The sequence below is a fragment of the Echiichthys vipera genome, assembly GCF_963691815.1.
Source record: "Echiichthys vipera genome assembly, chromosome: 4".
NCBI lineage: Eukaryota > Metazoa > Chordata > Actinopteri > Perciformes > Trachinidae > Echiichthys > Echiichthys vipera.
The window spans coordinates 24116804-24142444 of record NC_139829.1 but is presented as its reverse complement, the minus strand read 5'-3'; the positions used below and the strand labels follow the sequence as shown (position 1 = coordinate 24142444).

The following is a 25641-nucleotide window of genomic DNA, read 5'->3' as shown; positions in this document are numbered from 1 at the left end:
CAGAGATTGGCTTGTGGACTACAGCTGCTGAAGGGGAAATTGGTTTTCCTACAGAGTAAATGAACAATGCAGTTTTGTGGCCAAAGGTTGTTATCATTACACCTAGTGTCTCAGATATCAGTAACAATTGGGAGAACAATCCAAATGTAATGGGTGGTTGTACTTCTTTTCTCTGCTAATTGAAAGTAGAAATGGGCCAAAATGATTTCTACTTTAGATTCATCAGCTTACTAAATAACAGGACATGAGAACACCGACTTCATGTATATTTCATTATACATCTTAATATCATATGTTTGTAATAATGCCATGGCTATGGGGTAGTAGACATTTTCAGGAGAGCAACTTCCTCATTAGTAAGTCAACCAAGATTCAAAGTTCACTAACTACACTGCAGAATTTAAAACGGCAGCACTCTAAGCTCTCACTTTATTCATGCAAGGTGTAAACAAACAGTTATTAGCTTGAGCTTCATCAGCACAGGGAATTGAAAGAGGTCTTGGCTCACTGCAGACTGGTGCTTTTGAACTTTGTATATCGACAGGATGAGGAGGTGAAGCTTTGAACCATGGACAAATGAAAAGACAACCGGTATCTGCGGTCTCTTTACTTCAAAGTGTATCAGATGGCCTACAGGGGTTTACTGAATCGTTGGATATGAGGACAAGATAGGGATGAGTAGGACAGAGAGGATTTCTAGGATTTCACATCTGATTGGAGAGGAGTTGAGATGGTATCAAGGAAGGTAATAAAGATGTGTAGGTATCTCAACGGAACAGTGGGGTTCAGAATAATGACTGCAGGATCTGGGGTTGATGTTTAAGGCACAAGGAGGAGCAGCAAGAGTTGACATAGTTATAGTCCTCATGTGAAAGGGCCTTCTCTTTCAATAATGATTGTAGCCTCCAGTTTTAATAGCTTTAGTCTATCCCTTCATGCTATTGCCCCTCTCTTCCAGACTCATGAGACATTGCCACTTTTTCTTTCTTTTCCTCTCTTCAAGACTGCATTGAACCTCACTGAAAAGATCTCATTATTTCCCTAAATGAAAATTATGATATATAATTTTTTTTACCTCCTTTTTAATTGTCCTCAGACTTTATATTTGCTGTATGAATTATATTGCTTACTATTCTCATCTGCTGTTCCAAGTTACAGCTTGAGGCTTTAAATGTTCATGTTCTGGAGAGCTTTCAGGAGTAATACCACACCTGAAACTGTAAACAAAATTTGGTTGAAACAATTGGGAGATCGGAGGAATAGCTCTAGATTTCTACATGCAAACCAAGATCCATAGTTTCAAAGAATTGAAAAGACAAAAACATATACTGAACCACAGTCCCTGTTGAGGTAACAATTTATTAAAGAGGCTGGAAGAGAGATCTTGCCTGAGAGATTCTGTGTATCTCATTTCCCCTTCTCTTGCTCACTGACATTGTGTGTTCTTTCCAAGCGAGAATATCCAGGGTTCAGTTGGATCTACTTCAAGGTGAATCAGATAATCACGTCTTTCATAGCCAAAAACACTTTGATATGGATTTTGTAAGTGTGTATGTCTGTGTGATTTGTTTTGTACTCTTATTTCCCTCTTGTTTATTCTCCTTTATTAATCAGGTGACGTGGGTTGTTGCCTGTTAACACTGTCTGGTTTTCTAGGGAAACCTGCCCCCGGACTACCGCATCAGCCTCATCGACATTGGACTGGTCATTGAATACCTCATGGGTGGGGCATATCGGTGTAACTACACCAGGAAGAGATTCAGAACTCTGTACCACAACCTCTTTGGACCCAAGAGGGTGAGTGAATGATTGTCATCCCACCGTTTAATGCGTTTCAACACGAACATCTTGGAATTTTTAATGTAATTAATCAAGTACTGGACCAGTATCGGTGAAATGAGACTCATGATCAAATTAGCCCTGATAAGTCCAAGATGAATAATATGGGCAAATTATGTTTTATAATAAAATGTTAATCAGGCATTGTGTACTCAAGGGCAGACTTCATCTTGCTGATGCAAGTAGTAAATTAGCATTTACATTACATTCATTTAGCTGACGCTTTTATCCTAAGCGACTTACAATAAATTCATTCAACCCTGAAGAAACCACCCAAAAACTGCAAGAATCATGTAGTATATAAAATTCATCCAATGAGAAAAACTGCTTCAAGTGCTACAGTTTAGAAACAAGAGATTAAGTTTTTGACATGTTAGTTGTGACCGAATAAGCAGGAAATACATGCATACATTCTTTCCTTAGAAAATTAGGCTCTTGTCAGGAAACTGTTTGACTGAAAAGGAATTACATTATGGCAAGAAATAGTTTCTCTAGGAATAAATGGAAAATGCTGGTTAATGCAGCACTAGGAAGGAATATGAACCTACATATCTCAGCCTAAAAGTTCACAAGTTCACCATATCCATTATAAAAACACAATAAAAAAATATTGTCACTAAATTTACACAAATCATGGTCTCCTGCAATCAAGGTGCTGTTCATCAGCAGAGGTCAAACATAACAGCCGTCCTGTTAATCTCCATTTCTACATCAAGTAGACACAGGCTATTATTAACCCGATGCAACAAATCATCCATCTATAGCAGTGGCTCTTCATCATGTGCCATCATATCCCCAAAAATATACACACTTCATTCCAACCACTACAGAAACTCATCTCACTGATTAGCACGCATTCAATCGAAGTGGAGGAACTGATCATTGAATATATGTGCTTTGGTGGTTGTGTGTTTTCCACCACACACACTGCACAATATATGGTCTATGTTCATGTTCTGCGGTTCTGATGTATAATACTCTCATTCTGCCTCAATACCTCACACACCGCCACAGGTGCGGTGAAAATACAAGTATGCACAGCTGTGTCTGAAACACTGTATTTCTGCTCATTGGTGCACCTTTGTGTTTGTATGTTTGAGAGTGTGTGTGTTTGTGAGTGTTTGTATGTGAGTCTTCATGTGCCTGTTTATCTCATTGAATGTCTGCCATGGCAGCAACAAAGCAGCTGGAAAGACGCAGATAAAGCGAAAGCAAAGAAACGGGACAGAGACTGAGCAAAGAGGCAAAATGAGAGAGAGAGCGCGAGAGAGAGAGAGAGAGAGAGAGAGAGAGAGAGAGAGAGAGAGAGAGAGCGCGAGAGAGAGAGAGAGAGAGAGAGAGAGAGAGAGAGAGAGAGAGAGCGCGAGAGAGAGAGAGAGAGAGAGAGAGCGCGAGAGAGAGAGAGAGAGAGAGAGAGAGAGAGAGAGAGAGAGAGAGAGAGAGAGAGAGAGAGAAAGAGAGAAGAGTCGGTTCCAATTTACTGTGATTTTCTAGATGAAATGAACGTGCGACCACATAGTCACGTGCATGCACACACACACAAACATGTTAACTAAGAACAAAGCCTTGAAATAGATGCAGATATCAAAAACCCCACAGGAGACCTGAGCTATTTTTACCAGCTCAGATGATGGCTCATGAATGCATAATTCATACATGCCCTGCTTAAATACAGATACACAGTACTGTACCAAATGCACAAATATACTCTGCTTTAATACATGCAAACACGCAACCGTAAGACATTGTTGCTGTATAGTATACTGTCAATCACAAAAGAACAAAATACTATGTTTTTTTGCCATTTTAAAGAAAACGGCCTATTATATCAAAGAATATTTCTAGTCTCATGTGAGTGAGTCTGTCTGTCAGTCTGTGCTGTGTTGTGCTTATAGAGTGAATTACTCTATAAAATACATTCGCCAAGGTCTTGTTCTGCTTGTTTATGTTTTTGTTGCTTTTCTAGCCCAAAGCCCTGAAACTGCTGGGGATGGAGGTGAGTGTTCAGTCATTCCTTCGATGTTCCTCTCCCTTGTTTAAAACACTCTCCTCCTTCATGACGTGTTGAGTGTATAGTCAGTCTGCAGAATCTTTTTCAGCAAAATAGCCGTTAAGTGTGTACTGTGTGCCTTGTGGTCTTTGAAAGGAAGACCTTGTGGCATTTTTTTTTTCTGGCAATCTGTGAACACGTTTGAGCCAGTCGAAGGACCTGTCAGATAACATTACTAGTGCATTCCAAACTACCTTGTACAAAGTTATTTTCGATTTACATTTCTCTCATATTTGTGGCTCCAGACAGTATAAATGTATATAACTTGTAGGATACATGTCAGTACAGCCCAGTTACAATAAACTGAATAGGTAATGACTGGCCTTACAAAATAACACAATATATGGTTTGTGTACTCACATCTATCCATGGTGTACTCACCATGTAGTATCCACATCATAAAGCTTTTATCACAGCATGTGTCTACGGTTTTCTCAGAGGTATTTATAGCTAATGTGCATGGCTGTCCATTCCTGTGTGCGTCTGCCTGTTTGAAATCCGTCTCCCCGTCAGTGTGTGTTCTGTTTCTCTGTGTCTGTCAAAGTCTACCTTAATTTCTTACTCACTAATTCAATTAGTATGGACATGCTGGCCACACATTTATGGCGCTGCAATCATTTCTAAATATCCATAAAATCACAAACTTGGGTTTTTTTTTTAGAAATGGAGTGTCACTTACTAGTACTACTGTGTAATGTACTGCCATACTGTTATCGCATTCAGATAATCAGTCCCAAGGCAAGCAGCAGCCCTGCAATCCCTGGAAGTAATTTCTCAGATGTCTGTAATTCATGAAATGTCAGTAGTCCTCAACTGTTAAAATGTGAAATTATTGGAGATGAATGCCACCCTGCTGTCTTGCCATTAGTACATTAATTGGTAGTATCAATCTCCCCAGTAACAGGGAGTCAACCTGGAGACACAGAGACCATTACCGCAGGTTGAGATTTTAACTCTAAAGGAACGGTTAAAAAAAAGAGACAAAAAATAAAACATCCTTTTAGAAGATTTTATTGAAACTTTCATCATATGGAGGGCGAGGAATTTTATAAAATACATTTAATCCAGATTCTTGGGTTTTGCCTGTAATTCAGGTCCCAAGCTTTAACTCAATACAATGATAAATTATTGAGCATCAACTTTAAACACTCTATCATTGTCCTAGGAATAAATATAATCCGTAACAAGTCTCACCCAAATATAGCTGTCTCCTTTTCTTTGCATCCCTCTCACTTTCTATGGATCTCCACCAGGATGACATGCCCATCCGCAGAGGCCGCCAGAAGACGACACGCAAACGAGAGGAGGAAGTGGACATCGATTTGGACGACCCTGAAATCAACCATTTCTCTTTCCCCTTCCATGAGCTTATGGTGTGGGCGGTGCTTATGAAACGTCAGAAGATGGCGCTGTTCTTTTGGCAGCATGGCGAAGAGGCCATGGCCAAGGCCTTGGTAGCATGTAAGCTCTGTAAAGCCATGGCACACGAGGCCTCCGAGAATGACATGGTGGATGACATCTCCCAGGAACTAAACCACAACTCCAGGTGGGTGACATGAAATATGTGCACGCACATGTAAAGCCATCTGTCATGATATGTAAATACAGTTTTATTCAATAGTTCTGTGCACGACTTATCTCACGGAAACATTTCTGCGCTAAGCGACTCGTGCAAAGTTGAGTGGTGTGTCTAGATGGGAACGTTTGCCTTAACACTCCAGCACCTATGGACAGATAAACCTCCTTCCCTGCAAACTGACCTGTTTCAGACTACTCCAGGCTTCCATGAGATGTATATGACATACTGTATATACAGACATCTGATAACATGCATCTTCGTTAGTTAAGGATATGCATTTAAAATGAAGGATGAAGGTAAGGTAATCGCCTTGAGATGAAAATTCTGGCTACGGGAATGATTGTTAATTAGGGGGAAATCTTTCAGATGCTACAAATGAAGCACAACAGCAGTAACCACAAAACTCCCCACACACATACTTACACATAGTTTCAAAGAACAGCCTCAGAGCTGGCAGATTTTCAATTTTCTTTCCTCAGAGAATTTGGCTTGCTTCCTTCGAAGAGTTCATTTAACTACATACATTTGTATATCTTCATTTAATCTTTACATATGTGGTGTTTGTGAGTGCCTTTCTATGTGTGTTTGTAGCAACTCAAGGGATAGTTGTATAAATAAAAGTATAATGAGTAGAAGTATATGCAGGCATGCTTGCATTCTGTAAGGAGTTCTTGCTTTAAATGGCGCTTGAAAACTGTGTAAATATGTTTAAAATATTACGTTTTTTTATTTTGTAATATATCATATTACTCATTTGAAAAGCCCTTCATAGAAATAGAAACACATTTATCCATTTATATATATATATATATATATATATATATTGATATATATATCAACACTGCTGAATGTCATGTGCTGTGCATCATGACATTGTGAGTTCTTGTTTTATAAAACTTCCAAAACCCTGCCATGTTAGTGCCTTGTTAAACACATCAAACTACTACTAAGAGAGATTGCTCTCCACTGGAGAACTTCTTTAGTAGACGCAGACTACTACCGAAAATTAGATACGCTTGCTTTAGGGCATGGACAATACCTATTTACTGATACAAAATGTTGTATCGGTATGTGTGCAAGTGTTTGTATGCAAATCTAATGTACTTCAGAATTTGTCCAGATGGTCAGTAATTCCTTGAGCTGTTTAATTACATTTTCCATGTTTGGACAAAATATGTCACTGTCTCTGATCATGTCTCAGTGCGCCCATATATGTCGTGCATTTAATTTCCCAGAGAGTTTGCCCAGCTGGCAGTGGAACTCCTCGACCAGTCCTATAAACAGGATGAGCAGATGGCCATGAAGCTACTGACGTACGAGCTGAAGAACTGGAGCAACGCCACCTGCCTGCAGCTGGCGGTAGCGGCCAAACACAGAGATTTTATCGCTCACACCTGCAGTCAGATGCTGCTGACCGACATGTGGATGGGACGCCTGCGCATGCGCAAGAATTCAGGCCTGAAGGTAATGGTTGTGGGCCGGATGTTTGAGATAACCTGAGGGTGAAGAGATGTATAGTTACATTAAATACATTGTCTTTGCATTTCGCAGTGACTTTAGGCTTTGGAGTTAGAGAGGTAGATTTGTATTGTAACACTAAAATCCCCTCAGACTGCCTGTGAAAAGTTGGGCAGGGAAAGTAATGAAAAAACTCACTCACTTCTCTGAGAGAGAGGCGCAGCGGTGGCCCAAATCAGTGTGGATCTTCTGAGTGGCTTACAGGAATGTGGAGAGTGGTTGTACATGACAACTACCAGGTGTGATGTGTGGAAATGTAGGGGTGTGAAGCGTGAGGTAGGGTTGGGAGCTATGGAAATTCTCCTAATGATGATACTGCTGTGAGAAAAAAAATGATGTACAATATTATCGTCCAAAAAACCAACAAAGTGGCCACAAAGTATAGGCAGTAAGCGCTATTTTACCCAGACCCATCAACTATCATTAATGTATCTAATTCAAATTATTTATGTAATGATGTATGGAATGAGGATAACACAGGTCTATATTTTGTTCACAAACTATAAGTTTGGTAAGTTGATGAATTTACTGTTTATCAGACCACCGCAGGCAAATGGACACCACTGCTGGTATTGCAAGCACGGCGAAAAGCAAGCAAACTTATTGGCTTGTTATCTATCTTGCTAATTCCGTCATGCAATAATGCTACACTTGTTACAGCAAATAAGGCAAACAAAGTTTTCACCTTTCCTTGAATAGCAATGTGCTTTCCTACACTGTGATACGAGTCTGTGGAAGAATCATAACCTTTAACTCATGTAACATTAATGACTGGCTAACAGAGTCCAGTGCAGTGTGTGCACATCTGGTGAATGTATGATAACAGATTAATAATGTATAATAATACTCCCTCTGCCAGAGGGAAGAGAAACATTAGGAGTGTGACAAGTAGCGGGCGAGGTGGTCCTCCTGGTTGAACTTCCCCCACAACTTCATTTTTTAAGCCTACAAAGCATTTTCTTAAGCCAGAGGGGACAGAAGAACTGACCCTAATTACTCAAAAACTTTGAAATTGTTTCCCACATATTTATATGTTGGCTCGTGTGGTAGACATCCATTTGAGTCGAGGGGAGAGGTTTCAGTTAAGACTGGTGGTTGCCTTTTGAGTGATTTTTGCTCAAGGGTTTTGCAGACGTCTGGCGGTAGGGTGATAGGAGGCAGCTGCTCAGATCAGAGAAGTTAGAGTTATTTATAATGAAGAGTTGCCCAGGGAGTTGCTGAAGGAATGGCTGGGTTCCCACTCATTCATACACAGAGTGAGACAGGATGATGGGTCTCGCTGGCTAGCTTCTCCCAGCAGGGCAGACTACAAGTGCTTTAAGTAGGATTTGGCCTTTACAGGAGGGAGGGAGAGAGTGCACACTGCTAAAGCAAGCTCATTGGAGCAGAAAGACAGAGAGGAAACCACAAGTTGAACAAACACGATTTGGTGCCTACAGGAGTTCATGATATACAGCAAATAACCTTGTCAAAATGTTGTCAAGATAATATGTGTGCACATTTTTGAGCTGCTATAGCTGTGAGCGCATTCAACTCCTACCCCCCAAGACGCTAAAGCTAAGAACAGGGTTACTGGAGGCTACAAATGGACTATGAATTGCAAAGATGGGTACCTTGATTTCTTCACACATCAATAAGTCTGACTTCTGACATCTTTGCTTTCCGCCCCATGACACAACTGTTGACGAGAAGCTAAGACATCTCTTTCTGTGCTTTGGTTCTATTTGTATATCTCACCGTTCAAAAGTCCAATTCCTTCAACCTGAAACTGTCCTTTTCATGTAAGCAATCATTTGTTATCTAACTTTACTGTTATGAATGAATTGTCTAAATTTCCATACCATAGAAATCAATTTAAAGTAAAGTTTAAATGCTTAAATGTCCATTCAATTTTATGTCAATGCAATGAAACAGACAATTTCACTCTTAAATTAAAGACAGCTGCTTCGCAAGATAAATAGTCACACGACTACACTGTTCTCCATCTTCTTCACCTTCCCGCGTCGTTGAAAGCCTTTCCTTTGCTTTTCTTGTTTGACTGGTATGTATCTGAAGTGTTTACAGCCCGCCTGTGTCCTTTATCTACTATGTGTCCCTCTCATCCATCGTGGCAGCGCAGTACCCATGCTGCCTGTCTGAACTAATGCTTTTGTAATTGACTTTCCTCTATGAGAACCCTTGCTCAGCTGTCGTAAACACCAAAGCCTTGTCATTCAGCCGTGCGTAGGCCGGGGGCATGAAGGGGAAGTGGGCACATTTATATTATGTGAGTTCTGAATGTATGTGTCGCAGACCGATTATGGAGGTTGGTTTGTTCAAGACTCTATGTCCTCATTTCTGCAGCGCTGCTCATGAAACTGTACACCTCTTCTCCCTAACCTTCCTCCTCCTTCACCTCCACCTCCACAACTCTCTTCCTCATCACCCAGGTCATTTTAGGGCTGCTTCTGCCGCCTTCCATCCTGAGTCTGGAGTTCAAGAACAAGGATGAGATGTCCTACATGCCCCAGGATCAGGAGGCCTACTTGCAGGAGAAGGAAGAGGAGGAGCCTGAGAAACCAGTCAAGGAGAAGGAGGAGGAAGACATGGAGTTCACAGTAAGATCTTACTGTGAGGCGCAGTACAACTCCGTGGTGAGAGAACCCACCTCAGCCCTGCATCTCAGAATCTATACACATGTTCAAACTTTAGACGATACACACATAATCTGTTCAGATTATAAAACTGATCATTAAAAACAGAGTCCAGATTCTGTGTCCTTTGTAAAAACCAGTGGACCAGTTTCATGTTGTTTCCGTCCATCAATGAGATGTTGATATGCACACGCACATACACACGCAGTTCTATACACACACATACGTTTCTCTATTCTGGCCAACTGAACGCTTCCAGCCAAATCGGCCTTTCCTGTTTCTCGTCGTCTCAGCGAAGACATGCTCGTGGAGTTGTAGCGTCTCAGTCTGTCGCCGCTTGTGGGTTCCCTCGTGTATGTTTCTTCTTCCATCTATCTCCTTCTCTATTTCTCTCTGCCTTTCCTATTGTCCTTCTTGTTCTCTGCCAAGCTCTCTCTTTGCTTCTTTCTTTATTTCTTTTGCTTTCGGTTCCCTATCCCTCTCTAGCTCTATCTCTCTTTCCCCCTCTCTCCAAGCTCAGTTCTGATTGAGGTACAGTACTGTATGCTAGCTGATTGCTGCCCCTCACTCTCTCACATGATGATGATGGCTTGCTGCAGCATACCACTCAGCATGTCAGCTGCTGAGCATGGGAGACCCAGGCTTTTGCATTATATAACTATGTCCGCCTGCTGCTGCAGAGCTTAATTCATGCAGAGTCTGAGCACCTTCTCCCAGCTCACAGTGGAAGAGTTGGTCCATCTGCATAGACATGGATGTACAGCAGGATTAGGACTCGTTCCATTTCAATCCAATCAATTCTGGAGATTATACCAAGATCTGGTTTGTGTGCTGAAAGCAAGACAGGGATATTTGAAAGATAATTTTGAGACATAAACTGGATCTAAGGTTGTTCCATTAACTGATTGAACTGAAGGTGAGCGTCCCTCAGTACCACTGTACATACTCTCCATCTGCATTGAGCACAGCCAGCAAGTTAGCGCAAATGGGCCATTTCACACATGCAATCTTTGAGGCACTCTGGTGTTTAAACAAACAACCCTGCTGCCAGAGGTTGCATTGCCCCATCCTGTTGCCCTGGCTTCTGACTGTACTAATGCACCTTCAGATACTTATGAATCACACAAAGATTCATACAGATATTCACAGACTGCTACACCACAGTGGGAGATTGTATTGTTTTATCCTCAGATGCTTTAGATAAACCACACTGTGACAAATGTGTCCACTTGCTGATCCGATAATCTGCATGTTCGGTACAGTAAAGGCATGGTGTGATTTACACACTGGCATCTGAATTTATTCTGAAGGCCCTATCTGTGTATGCCTTGGAAAAAAACTGCATATGTTACTTATATTTGAAAAAAAAGACAGAAATCCGTTGTGTCCTTATTAATAGTGATTTCTTCTTTGAGTTCTTAGTGATGGTTTTATTACTACTGTAGCTATTCAGTGGCCTGGGAACTTAAACCAACTAATTATTTATTTTTGGACCAACTTTCAAAAGTGTTATCTCTGCCCAGGTCTGCTATACTATGCTGCCCTACAAAGGCAGAGTGCAGTAACTAAACAGGGAAGTGGAGCAAGGAATTCAAGTTTTCAGACTAGACGGCAAGCTGTTGAACAGTTAGAAGGGTTGAAATGCTTTGATTAACGTCTTTTAGGTTGTTTATTGTACTCAAAAGGCATTGCCATAAAACCCATACAATAGTTAAAAAGCACAGTTACACTCTTCACAGGATGCTCAGAGAAACTGTATGCTCAGAGATCTTGGAAGTATCTCCCAACAAAATGTGTTAACTCAACTTATTCAATTTGACTAGTGCGTTTAAGAAAATTAAGCTTATAGTTTTTGCTTAGCCTAGCTGTGGCTTTACACTTGATATAGAGAGGCAACATATTTTTCTGAAATAATTTAATTTGTCAGACATTTTCCCTTCAAAACAATAGCCATAGTCGCGTAGCAACAGTAGGTCGGAAGTTGACTTTGAGAATGGTGGTCCACCGGAAGACGAGAGACTTCGCCTCTCTATAGCCCTCTCACTGAAGATTTAGCTGTATTCATATGGCAGAGAGTACAGTTATGAGTCTTAGCACACATATTACCAAGCCAGAGTGCAGAAACTACACAGCCAAAGTGCAGATACCGCAGATGTTGTTAGTTTTATGAGCTGTTATCCCAGAAATTACACATTTCTATGGCAGAATAGTTTTGTTATAGTACCATAGATGTCAGAAAGTCTGATATATGGTCCAACTGTATTTTGATCATGGGAAGTTACTGCATTTTGCCTTTGTAGGACAGTAACACTTCTTGACATACAATACAATTTCATGAATGAACTCCCTCAGAGGCCTGGTGTTGCTTTGACATTAAGACCATGAACCATAAAAACAGTGGGCTCTGAACCCTCTCTCATGGATAAGGAATTGTGTCACAGATTAAAATGAAATATCTATGTTTTATCTTTTGTCTTTACCTGTCTTCTCTCTGTCATTATCTTTTCTCTCTTCTGTCTCTTAATTGTTGTCTGAGACACAATCCATGAGTGTCAGTGTCTGCGTCATACTGTGTTACCAGCCTTCACTCAACACTCCACCTCAAACACACATTTCACATTTTGGAATGATCGCATTGCCTGTGCTTGCTTCTTTGATTATGATATAAAAACTGTGCAGTAGCCATAATGTAACCCTCTGTCCCTTCATTTTTTTCTCCTTTTTTTCTTTGATATTCCACTTCCCATCCCACTCCCACCCATCCTCTTTCGTTATTCCAATCCATCACACCTCCTTTCTACCCCTCTGAATCTCTTCATCCCTCACACCTATCATTCCTTCCTCCCTCGCTCCATGTGGGGTATGCATTCCCCCAGGCGATGCTGGGTAAGGTTACCACAGAGACATCCAGAAAGAAGGATGCTGAGGAGGTTCAGAAACGCCACCGCCTCATTCCCTTGGGACGCAAGATATACGAGTTCTACAACGCTCCGATTGTCAAGTTCTGGTTCCATACGGTCAGTGTCGGCTTCAGCAACACCACCTACGTGCTCAGTTTCCTGTTGGCACTGTCAGCGCAAATTGTATTTCTGCAACAGCATCAATTCCTGGCTCCCTGCAGTTAGCTTCTACTGCCACAGCACCTTTGTTGTCGTTAACCTCCTGTTCCACTCTGTCATTACCCAGCTTTACTGGGGTGGGAAAGTTTAGTGTGAGAGAGACGGGGAGACTGCTGGAACAACATGGTGGGATAAAGACGAGTGAGGGAGTGAAAGGGATTCACGATTAAAAAAGGAGGTTTTGTATTAACAATATAAACACACAATCATAGTATATTGCCCCTTGATTAAGTATTACAATAAGTTAATATGATTTAATTTGAAGTCTAGTTTTAGAGTGCTTATACGTGTGTATTTAAGTCTTTCTGTATATCACTGTTTATCTGGATTCTATTGTTGAAGTATCATCCCGTGCGTGGGCATGTAATGTTTCATATAAGCTGAGCTTTTGTTTCCTGTCTTGGGCTACTTCAATTTGCTCGCCTGGTGCAAACATTTATTTATATCACCAATGGGGATTTATTCTGAGAAAATAGTTTGACTGCCTTTTGTTTCATTCAATTTTCTTTCTTTGGCTACACATCTTGTCATCTCCACCCTCACTTCTCCTTTCTACCCTTCAGGTTAAGGAATAATTTTCTACTGTGAATTTCATTACTGTGCTCACAGAACACATACTGACTTTTCTCAGGGTCAAAATAGGGTCTGTACCAAATTACCAGATATGCATTCAAACCCGTCATCCGCTGTTGAGGGCTGCCCCATTGAAACTAATATTAGTCAAATTTATCACACAAGCCAACTGTGTATGTGTGACTGATTCACTGTGTTGGTCAGACATTATTAAAATCACTTTACCTAAATATTTCACTAGAATACTTTTATTAAGCCTGGACTTGAGGAGACACCACGCCAGTTTGTGTATAGCTACTTTGATCTATAATTTAAAGGTATAATACATAATAATTATTGCTTACTGTTAGTAGATAGAGAGGCCAGAGAGAAAGAGAGAGAGAGAGCTCAGTGATGGTTGAGCAAGCTAGAGAAAAAGTGAGGGTAGCGAGAGCCATTCAGTGAGGACAAAGCAGTACATCAGAGCATTAAAAAAATGTTTTCCAATTAATTCACAGTGGTTACGTTCAAAGCACAAATAAAACTGCATACTTCCGCACAATCCTGCTGGAAGATGCTGCACTGTCTGATTATGAGTGAATGCAGAGCTTCATCCTGTCACTCTGTTTGTGTGTGTGTTGGTAACAGACACACTGCCTTGTGCCCAGTGAGTCAGTATCCAACGGTGAAGGGGAGGGGCATGATAAAACGGCAGTTGGGAAGGCTGCTAACCTTGCGCAGTGTTATTGGCTGGGGATAATACACCCACCACGTGGTGTAGCCAACATCCGAAAATGTCCCTGTCCATCTCAAAAACAGAAAGTCCAGGCAGAGGGTAGGGTCTCTGACTCCACCACACACTTCTAGTGAGTTATAAGTGATGATTGAGAGAGAATACTTATATATTTTTTTATATTTTAACAATCTCTGAATAAAAAAGGCACATATCTTATTGAAATCCATTAATGTCAGGACCTATGAATGAGGCACATGCACATTTTGGTCTGCTTTGATGGCTCAGCTGGCATTGTGATCAGAATTGTTATCTAGTTTGGATCATAATGACTGGCCAAATAAGTGCAGGAAAAATGAAATTGGACAGCTGACATGGATTTAAATAGATACAGCCACAGGGGACATGTGGACATTTTCAGGCCAAGTGTGGAGTTACTGCAATCAGGTGTCTTTGACATCAAATCTCGTCCAAATTATCAGACCTGGGGAAAAAAATGCATTAAAAGGAGGTGTAATGAGGGTCAATGATTTACAAAATAACTGTTTAATTTGAACAGCTGCACACTAAAACCTTTCAAGCCAGTTTGTATGTGGAGAAAGAACTAAACTTTGTTGATGTACAGTTAGCTTTTGCGGGAAAAGCGCACACTCACATAACCATAAATGTTTCCCTGATGATTTCCCTCTGCTGTGGTATTTTTTTATGTAGATGGCATATGTGGGGTACTTGATGTTGTTCAACTACATTGTCCTGGTCAAGATGGACCTGTGGCCCTCTCCTCAAGAGTGGATCGTCATCGCTTACATCTTTACCAACGGCATCGAGAAGATGAGAGAGGTACAACAGATCCTAGCAGTGGCTACATGCAAATATGCACACAATAATCAATTCCTCACCACTTCCCGAGTGACCTAAAGACGCAAAGCTTGTTACCATAATATCGCCTACGATTAAATTCACTGAGTTGTGTGGTGGAGGGCAGAGGCTAAGCATCATGTCAATATCATCAAACAGTTCATAATAAATAGGGAAAACTGTGGTGTGGCCATTGAAGGGGAAGCAAAAGAAAGAGTTAAGTGGGAGGAGAAAGGAAGGGGGTGGGAATGAATGCAAGAGACAGAGATGGGAAAGCAAATAAAGAAAGTAAATAGAAAATGCAGGTATGTGGCTATATTAGACTAATCTAGTTCAGCCTCACTGTGTGGCTGCGCTTATTTATGAAATGCATTAATCATTATGGCACATCATTCTCCACTGCAAAATACTTCATCCTTAGACAGCTGCTTCTGTAGATGCCCTGATTGACAAACTGACACTGCCCTCTTATGGTGGTCATGATGTATTGCATTTCTATTCTTCTATTTCAGTTACTTTTTGGGATCACTTCAAATGTTCTGTGTTCATGAACACAGCCTTTCACCATTCCTGCATTTGAGCATCCTCGTCTTTCCCTCCTACCTTCTTCCAGATACTGATGTCAGAGCCGGGGAAGTTGTTACAGAAGGTGAAGGTGTGGCTTCAGGAGTACTGGAACATCACAGACCTCATGGCCATCCTCATATTCTCCGTCGGCATGGTTCTCCGTCTCCAGGAGCCACCGCTCATGAGCTACGGTCGGGTCATCTATTGTGTCAACATAATCTATTGGTACATCCGGCTGCTGGACATCTTTGGGGTCAACAAGTACCTGGGTCCCTATGTGATGATGATTGGCAAGATGGTGAGAGGGGGCAACAGTGGTGATGTTTGTGTGTGTGTGTGTGTGTGTGTGTGTGTGTGTGTGTGTGTGTGTGTGTGTGTGTGTGTGTGTGTGTGTGTGTGTGTGTGTGTGTGTGTGTGTGTGTGTGTGTGTGTGTGTGTGTGTGTGTGTGCGTGTGTGTGGTTGTGTGCGCGTGTGTGTGTGCATCGTCTTCTATCTACAGCATCTCTCATATTTCCTCATCCTTATTATGTATTTTTCATTTATTACTGACTTTTTCAACCTCCTGACTTCTACTCAGCATGATCCATACTTATTATAAAGGTACACTGAGTCCCATGATCACAAAGGTTTCATTTTTATGTGGTGTGTCGGCTTGGTCCTAATAGAGCTTTTGGGCCTCTAAACCACATTGTTTTATCTGACTGAGCACAAGATCAGAGCCTCTGATACACACATGAAGACAAAACTAGAGAAGGGATCAAAGGCTCAAATTTGTGTCTGACTGATGTTCAACTGGCTTTGACATGGGCTGTGTTCAACGGGTCACAAACACTCTTTGATATATCAATCAGCAATAAGTTAGAGAGGGGGAGGGGGCATATTTGGAAAGGGCTTCAATAACTTAGTCAACTAATTGGCATACGTTTTGTTGCAGCACCACCATAAGCAGATCTGAAGTCAGATTAGTTCAGAGAAGTAATGAAAAAACAATACTGCAATGTAAATAACAGCAGAAGTGCTGAAGTACCACCATACTTTCAAGCCATCATCTGTTCCTCTGGCACTTTTTACACAAAGTATTTCTGAAAAAAAAACATGCACCTCAGGATTTTAGCAATGATTTGGGGGTAGAGCGGGTGTTCCCCATACTAAAGATCAGCTGTTCGATCCCCAGCTCCTCTGGTCCACATGTCAAAGTGTCCTTGGGCAAGACAAGACTGAACCCCCAAATTGCTCCCTGTGCTGTGCATGGGTGGGAAATGAAGTCGCTTTGGATTAAAGCGTCAGCTAAATGAAATGAAATGTAATGGGATAATGATTTCAGCTTTAACTCCAATTAGGCCAGGATGTGAGATCTACCATTACGGTGGGTTTTAAACTGGTGCACAAAACCAAGGCCCATCCCTTACCCTTTGAAAAAGAGATACAAGAGGTATGGGTTGAAAATCTACCCCTACGGAATGGGACACCCCTTCCAACACATTACATGATCAGTAGTCTCCGATGGCTTTAGGTAGGCGGAGGCGACGTGTTTTTGCAAGATCCAACATGCCATCCACAGCTGCTTGCGTGGGCTATAGGCATCGTTTCGCGCTTGTCTGCAGCAAAGCGAAGACTTCTCAGAAAACCAGTTCGTCTTCAATAGCCGTCTGTTGGAAGTGTGGGTCTGGAAAATCTCTTTGAGTCATTGTCCATGTGAATGCGCAAAACCAAGGTGTAGGGGTGAAATGGGCTTGAGTCCAAAGTGAGCGACTACACTTGAAACATAATACTACAATTTCATTGTGTTTTGTCTGATCACTGGTTATGTAATTGGCCACCTCAGCATGATATTAGGTTATGTTTCTCCAAAAGTTTCATGTACATTTTTTTCGGTAACCTGTGTGGTACTTTTCACCAAAGCCACAAAATAAATGGGAGGCCTGGCATTTTTACCGCAATGCCTGATTTGGTGTGAATGAAGCCTTAATCGAAAAATATACAGAGGCTAGTGTAACAGAGGTTAGTGGAATATAGTAAGTGAAAAGTGTTTTCCTCACTTTAGCTCTGGCATTAACTGAGTGCATTTTGATGATTGAGTTTAGGTTTTATCAAACTAAATTGAAGTTTGATTGAGAGATGTAGTAACCAAAAAATGCTAATACAGACCATTATTCATAAAACATTTCAGGCTGCTGATCCAGCTGTAACAGACCAACACTTTATCTCCTTGCTCTTTTGTTTTGCCGCATTACTGCTTTATTTGCTCCTTTTTTACATCATTGTTCCTGCATCATTGTTGCATCCCATTTTTTCTCTAAACCACTCTCCCCTTCCCTTCTCTCTCTTATGATCCTCCTCTATCCTTCTCCCTCTGTCAGATGATCGACATGATGTATTTTGTGATCATCATGTTGGTGGTGCTGATGAGTTTTGGGGTGGCGCGACAGGCCATACTCAACCCTAATGAAGACCCGTCCTGGATGCTAGCTAGGAACATCTTCTTCATGCCTTACTGGATGATCTACGGAGAGGTGTTTGCTGACCAGATTGACCGTAAGTTCAGGGTCAGAGTCTCAGAGGTTTTGAGTAAACATATTTTTTTTTGTTATTTCAAGGAAAAATAGTTCCTGAATCGGAAGAGAAATTAAAGTATTGTGACCAAATACTCATCATTAAATTTTCAATCACTCCTCCACAGGTGAATATATTACTAGAAGATATCTTTTTATATCACAAACTTAATATCGAAACAATACAAGACAAATTGCATCGTATTGATAATAGATCAATTCTGGACAAATTTTGCTTCTACATCACCATATCTGCAGGATAACTTTGTCAAGTTATTTAGCTTTTTACATGAGGGTATTATTTACTGTCAGTTTGTCCTGGTCTTTTTTGTCTCTACATTATTTTATATTGTGTAGACAAAGAAACATTTGACTCAATAAAGTGTCTGCGAGAAAATGTCTTAGGAGTGAGAGTGTGTGCTGTTCTGTTGTCTTTTCGTATGGTTGTATATATGATGGTGTGTACAGAATGTGAGGAGTGGCCCAAAGAGAAGAGATCTGAAATAATGTTTTTATTCTTTGTTTCAGATATGCATAGTAGGAAGTTAAAGCAAAGGCTGAATGAAAAACTCTGGCTGGTCGATAATTTCTTACGAACTTACGGAACCTGGCGTAGTAGTGGTCCATCTCACTATGGCCAGTGCAGTGAAACCCCCAGTAAATCAATAGATATAAACTTTAATTTAATCACATCTACCTATACCACCTCTCCTTCATCATCCTCACATTGCCACCATGTCATGCCTACTCTTACCACTAGAGGCCACTTGATACAAAAGTGTGCATGCGGCTCCACACGCTCTAAGGTTAAAGTTGCCCTCATGTGTTTGTTATCTTGGGTCAGCTACTGTATCTTAACAGTACTTTTAAATCACGGAAACTTGTTTAAGATCACTGTATGATAGCCAGATTGAATGAGGCTGCCTATCTTCTCCAAATCTTTGATTGACCAACTAGTAGCTTGACCTAAGGCTACATTTTGTAAGCAACTTTACCTTGACTAATTTTGGCACTGGCTGGCAAATGACACAGTTACGTGGCAGTAGCACTTTTCAAATGTGTTCTAATATTTTGATGCTCTTTGTTTTTTGGTCAGTTCTTACATCAAAAGGAACTATCAAAGTTTGATATTCCCTTGATGTTTCTCCTTCTCATTTTGTTCCCTGACTTTCAATTAGTTTCATTTGAAGAAGTGACCCTGCCATGCTAACACCTTCAGTCACATAAACCATATCACCCTCCCCTTTTTACACTGATTCAGCTTCTCATTGAAGCAAGTGCAACATATTTTTATTAATATAGCTAACATTTGATATAAGTAACCCTTGAAATTGACATACAAATAAAATAAAATACAGTACATACACACCTCCACACCATAATATATTTATAAGCCCCCTTTCATCATTTGTATTCTGTTTTTTCACGTGGTTCAGTTGTCAGAGTTTTTAATCCAAATTTTTGAAGGTAAAATTTGAAAAAAATAGAAAAATTACTTCAGTTCTCTGTCTTTGGGCTGCATTGTGTGAAACAATTGAACAACAAGCAATGATGAGCATGACTAGAATGGATCTCAAAGGCAAACAAACCAAGAACAAATGCTGAATGTTCCCCAGATAAGCCACAGCAACTGAACCATCACAGATGGAAAAAACATACTATGTATCCTTAATACATTTCAAATGATTCAAAGCAATCAATCATTGCTGAATGAAGCTATGGCACACGTATGTGACAATATATTTAAAACATCAACTGTGTGTTTAAATATATTGGGAACACAAATTGTGATGAGACATGATGAATGTATTTTTTGTTTTCAGATGCACATTTCTAAGCATAAGCCCCTGCCATTATAGTGTCCACTCTTTCCAGAGTCTGTTTTTTTAAGAAGCATAAAAGACAAGTTATGCTTCTTGTTTGTTTGCAAAATATGTAGAGTGCATTTTGTTTTGTATTTTCAGGTATGCCTGTCTCTTTGTACGTTATTGTTGTCTTGTACTATGTGCTTGAATGTATTAAGTTTCTTTATTTTAATTTACTAAGGTTTTTGTTTTGTTTCTTACTTTATACTTTGTCTATTGTTTATGTCATATGTCTGCATGTCTTTCTAATTTGCATCTACACATTTCTACTAAAATGTTATTCATGATGGATTCAAGTTTCTATCTACATAGTTTCGCTTGTATTAACTTGTACATGTGTGTATTTGTTTTGTGGTGTGCAGCCCCCTGTGGGCAGAACATCACTACAGAGGATGGGGGGGTGGTGGCCCTGCCTCCCTGTAAAACAGGTGCCTGGATTGTCCCAGCCATCATGGCCTGCTATCTGCTGGTGGCCAACATACTGCTGGTCAACCTACTCATAGCTGTGTTCAAGTACGTAAACTCGCAAATACTTCTAGCTTTTCCATCTGTAACACACAATAGATAACGCACTGAAACATGCATGTTGATAGAAAATATTTATCTCTGTCCTAGACACTCAAAACAACACAAAAACAGTATCATTAATCCATGGATGTTGCTCATATCAGTATCAAAGTGGTACTGTTTTAAACAAAGTAGACTTGTAGATGTGTCTTTTATACTTGATTTGAGATTCATGTGTGTATGGCTGCTTTCTTATATGAACTCTAGACAATTTCAGATGAATTGTCCGTAGTTGCCTTTTCACACTTGTAGCACACAAGAGGAGATTGTCTGTGTCAGATGCATTCTCACTTATTGTAAATAATTCAGGGCACATAGGTAAAGTGCGCAGGATCTGAACATGACGTAAAACAAACTGCGGTCACATAGCCTGTTCATATTTTGAACAGTTCCTTGAATTTATTATCGTCCCTCTACAACATAGGATTTCGAATCTTATCATTTCTCGAGTGAGACATTCTCATTGCTGTCTTCGTGTAAATCACCCTTCTTCACCCTCGGATATTTGTTTTCTTTTGGTTTTGCACTGGCCGCATGAAAGAAACATCATCAACACGCCCACTTGCTCGTGATTACTCACGCATGGGTTCAATTGGACTTTGTACTACGGAGCTGGATAGGGTAACATCCATTGGATGTCAGGACCAACTGATTCTGACATTTGTGTTTTCACATACAACTCCGCCCGGCAATGACTAGATAATTTCAGGTTTTTAGTGCAAGTATGAGAGAAAAAGAGAATTGATAGTAGTTTGTGTTTGGTCTGCTGTTAAGCCACACTCATTAGAGGCTAGTAGCAAATTGCATAAACAGAATGGGATGGTGCACTGTCCGCAGAGACATTAACATGCTAATGGTCTGTTATTGTGTCTCTGAATAATCCATGTATCAAGACTGATCATCCTCTTCTCTATGTTTGTCAGGGTAATTACCAAAAGGTGCACAATGGAGAAAAAAACTAGTTAAATTGAAGGTTTAATCTCATTACAAATTAAGGAAACCATTTATTGTGTTGGCTGTTGCATTTATTTATATCTCCTTATAATCTCTGTTTCCAAACTTGACTCTGCAGTGCAGCAGCACACTTAGTGAAGAAATCAATTCATCAATCAATCTGTATACTATCTGAAGTGGTCATGATCTTTGTTGTGCCACTGCTGAATTGATTCAGTTTTTCAGTGGATGTAATAGTTCTTGGTTGGTGTGGCATTTCTGTCTGTCATTGTCCGTCATCATAGCAATACATTTTTCGAGGTGAAGTCCATCTCCAACCAGGTTTGGAAGTTCCAGCGCTACCAGCTCATTATGACCTTCCATGAGCGCCCAGTCCTCCCTCCACCCCTCATCATCTTCAGTCACATAACCATGGTCCTCAAGCATCTGTGTTGTCGCTGGCGCAAGCATGACGACGACGAGAGAGACTATGGACTGAGTGAGTGGCAGATAAATCTGGAGATTTGTAATATTTTTCCCTGTAAATGATTTTCAGTATTATGTTTGCTTTTTTATGTTGCTATGCTTTCTTTGGATTTTAACTTTTGCTTTTATTATACTACGAAACAAACAGTTGAATGTGACACTGTAGCATTATCATTCCCTCAAACTCTTTCATTCCACAGAGCTTTTCATCACAGAAGATGAGCTGAAGAAAGTCCATGACTTTGAGGAGCAATGCATAGAAGAGTACTTCAGAGAGAAAGATGACCGATTCCACTCCTCTAACGATGAGAGGATCAGAGTCACATCTGAAAGGTAGGCCATAGCTGAACAGAAAACATTTGTCCAGTCTACAAGGTAGATAGAGGATGTGACTGAACAGAAAGCTAGCCTTCAGATGTCATAGTGCAAATGCTGTAATATGTTCATAGCACAGCAGAACTAAGATGCAAAAAGACCAGCTGAAATGTTTTACGGGACAGCTTTTTTCTTCACCATCCTTCCCTGCTATTCTCCCCTCTCCAGTGCTTTTCATGTCTTTTCTTTCCTTTCTTCTCTACTCTTCCAGGGTGGAGAATATGGCAATGCGTCTGGAGGAAGTCAATGAAAGGGAACACTTCATGAAGGCCTCCCTGCAGACCGTTGACATTCGTCTGGCCCAAATGGAAGAGCTGATTGGAAGAATTGCTGTAGCACTGGAGCGTGTGACAGGTGTTGAACGTGGGGAGGTCAACAAAGTACGTTCCCGGACATCATCTGACTGCACAGACTCTGCATACATGCTCCGGCAGGGTGAGTGCCCAGAAGCAGCATACATCCTCCGTCAAAGCAGCTTTAACAGCACAGAAGGGAATGCCTACCGCCTGCAGGAGGCATTGGAGGGAACAGCTGAGGGATCCATGTCCCCTCCTTCTCCTACTGCCATGGCTGCACGGACAAGGAGTCACTCATTTTATGTTGGCCGTGGTGGTGAACGTGCAAGTGGAGCTGAACGAGCTGAGAGCTTCTTCAAAGAACGCTCGCTCAGTCTCCATCGAGCCAACAGCTCACAATCAGTGTCCTCAGGTGCCGCCCCCAAGGAGTCTAAGCCCCTCCCTCTGGCGACACTGTCAGTCTCCCAGCAGCACCGTCCATCATCATGTATTGATATCTATGTCTCAACATCTGAGGAGGTGGGGCCAGCTGAGGTCTTTCTGGATCCTCTCCGAATGGTCCCACCGCTCCAGAGAGACTGCTCGCTGCAGTCAGATATCTTGGAGGCGGTGCTGCCGGGAGGCAGGGACTTCAGCGGTGCTTCCACCAGCGGTATGGGCGACAGGCACTCGGAGGGTGGAGTAGGCAGCAGTGGAACGGCTGGAGCCATGTTTGATGACAGTGCAGCTGCTGATTTGTCATTGTGCTCAGCCCACCTCTTACCAGACAGCACTTTACCTCCTTGGGACATGGAACCATCCCCACCCCCCTCAGCGGGGCTGCTCGAGCGCTCAAAGAGCAGCCGCTACCTCTCAACAGGCACATCATTCATGGATGAGGCCCCTCTGGTCAAGTCACACAGCCTCATATTCACACCAAGAGGCTGCTACAGTGGGCTAGGGGCAGGAGTCCAGGTCAAAGCTGCCGAGTACACCAGCATCACTGACTGCATCGATACCCGCTGTGTCTCAGCTCCATACACTCCTGCTGAACGGTCACACTCCCCTGGAGGATCCACCTCATTCCCCTTTGATAAGCCGTCAGAAATTGCTTCCTCTCATCCAGAGAGAGAGGCAGAGCTGAGCCACACAGAGTCTGATCCAGAGGACCCCGAGGACCTGATTCCTGCCCCTGATACCCCTCGTCTAGGGGGCCTTGGCGGGCCCAGTGGGGCCCCTCTCTGCTCACCTTTTTCCAGGCTGGAGCGTGCAAACAGCTGCTCCTCAGACGACTCCCACCCTTCCCTCACACTGGCCCCTCCGCACCGGAAGAGCCTGTCAGTGAGTGAGAGGATGGAGAGGGGACAGAGTCTGGGGGCAGATAGGGGGCCTGGCTCAGGGGGCCGGGGTCTGGCAGGAACCAGAAACCCCTTCCTCAGGAGCAAGTCTGGAGCACGGCCTGAAACAGCCAAGACTGACAGCCTCTCCATGAGGAAGCTGGCCACTCCATCAGCTTTCCGCAGCTTTGATAGACAGAACTACACGTGACAAGAACACTGGTCGGCACATTAATACACTGATAGGACCCGGGAAGAAAACTGAAAGGGCCAAGGGCAAAAGCGAAATCAGGGTGAAGTTGCCCATAGATTCTGATCTGGACCAGGTCTACAGTTTTTTCACTTAAGTTTTAGGTTAGAAAAGGTGTTACAAGTTTAATCATAGTCAGTGCTGTGGGCAACTTTACCCTGGATCAGGTGTCGGGGAAAAGGATGGGAGATGTAGGGCTCCAACTGTACACCAGTCAAAAACAAAGAGCTATGAATCTAGAGTAGCTTTTACCTCCTCTTGTAGCCTCCTAATGTACCCCATTAAGTAACTCTCAATGGGGTGTTATGGCAATGGAAGCAGTATTTGTACTGTATGTCTTCCACCCACCACTTTTACGTCAAGTAGACATCTGTCACTGTGTTACATCACATATCAATCACGTAAGTCAGAGAAAGTATACTGTTACTTCTACTGTAGCTGCATTATATGGTAGAAACTGTCAAGTCTGAGAGACAAAGAGAGAGGAGAAAGAAATAAAAAACAGCCACCTCATTTTGTCTTAGCATAGAGTCATTACTGTCCCCAAACTTTTGCTTTAAATACATCAACCCCTCTTCAATAATCCTAACTCCAGTCTGTAAGACCCCAGCACTAGCCAACAAAAAGAAGCTAACATGTTTGGCTTCTTCCTAAAGAAATCAGTGAAGTGTTTTGGAACCACCTGGAACTATTTCCTCTCTTGGTTGCACTGGAAATGATTGCTGTAACATGGCAACAACTTACCTCTAGATACACAAATACAACTTTTCAAATATGCCTTTCGTTGTATTGCGTTCTGTCAGTCCAGCTGGAAGAAGAAAGCAGTGTTTGAACATTCTCCTCTAAAAGGTCATTACTTTATCAGAAGTCTCCAGTCATGACTGTCAAGTGTCAGCAGTCTGTATCTGCAGTGTAAAAAAACAAAACAACAAAAAAAACGGGTTTATCAAGCCACGTAATAGCCAGTGTTTTACCACTGATGTTTGGGGAGGGGCATGAAAACAGGAAAATTAAGGAAAGAAGATAGATGAGTTTAAAATCAATTGCATGCCGACATTCACATTCATATTCACGTCAACATACGCACACACTGTCAGTGAAATATTACATAATACTAGAAAATAAACTCTAGTTCAGATCCTTGAGAGCTTTAACAAGTGCAATTTTAAAAAACAGGGGCAAGAGGGAGCTGTGAGCCTGTTTCAGAAGCAATGCTTGCTGCGTTATCCTGATGTGAACCTTCTTTGCCTGCATCTGACACCAAAAATCCACTCACACTCAACCAACCGTTGCTTTCTTATAGCCCAGCCCTCCTCTTTCAGGTTTGGCAGTGGCATTATGTTGCAATGGTTTTACATCCACCTACACCTAATGGATCCGTCCTTCATGTACTCAATAACTGTCATTCATTTGCTTTTCTCCTTTATTTTATTAGTCGCATTCAAAGCCAGACACTCTAAAAGGAGAATTTAATAGAAAAGCAATTTCCCGATGATTAAGCCCATTATAAACCATATACAGGTCAAGAAGAATTCCTAAAGAAAGAGCTCAT

The 25641-nt window shown here is 41.6% G+C and overlaps 1 protein-coding gene across 6 annotated transcripts in view; it reads left to right on the top strand.

Moving 5' to 3' along the window:
- The window catches only part of trpm3 (transient receptor potential cation channel, subfamily M, member 3), a gene marked incomplete at both ends in the record, with an annotated part of 133644 nt that extends 109594 nt beyond the window's left edge, over nt 1–24050 (top strand). For 2 of the 6 annotated variants that reach the window (XM_083912672.1, XM_083912677.1), the window contains 15 exons: nt 1454–1489; nt 1657–1797; nt 3806–3835; nt 5143–5435; nt 6704–6932; nt 9416–9619; nt 12496–12636; nt 14735–14863; nt 15495–15746; nt 17810–17984; nt 18530–18658; nt 20229–20379; nt 21672–21865; nt 22053–22185; nt 22439–24050. In XM_083912672.1, coding sequence (XP_083768798.1) covers nt 1454–1489; nt 1657–1797; nt 3806–3835; nt 5143–5435; nt 6704–6932; nt 9416–9619; nt 12496–12636; nt 14735–14863; nt 15495–15746; nt 17810–17984; nt 18530–18658; nt 20229–20379; nt 21672–21865; nt 22053–22185; nt 22439–24050 — 3849 coding nt within the window. Of the gene's footprint in view, nt 1–1453; nt 1490–1656; nt 1798–3805; nt 3836–5142; nt 5436–6703; nt 6933–9415; nt 9620–12495; nt 12637–14734; nt 14864–15494; nt 15747–17809; nt 17989–18529; nt 18659–20228; nt 20380–21671; nt 21866–22052; nt 22186–22438 lie in introns of all 6 variants that reach the window. The other 4 variants (XM_083912675.1, XM_083912673.1, XM_083912674.1 and 1 more) reach the window with 4 other exon arrangements.
- Between the last annotated feature and the right edge of the window lie 1591 nt (nt 24051–25641).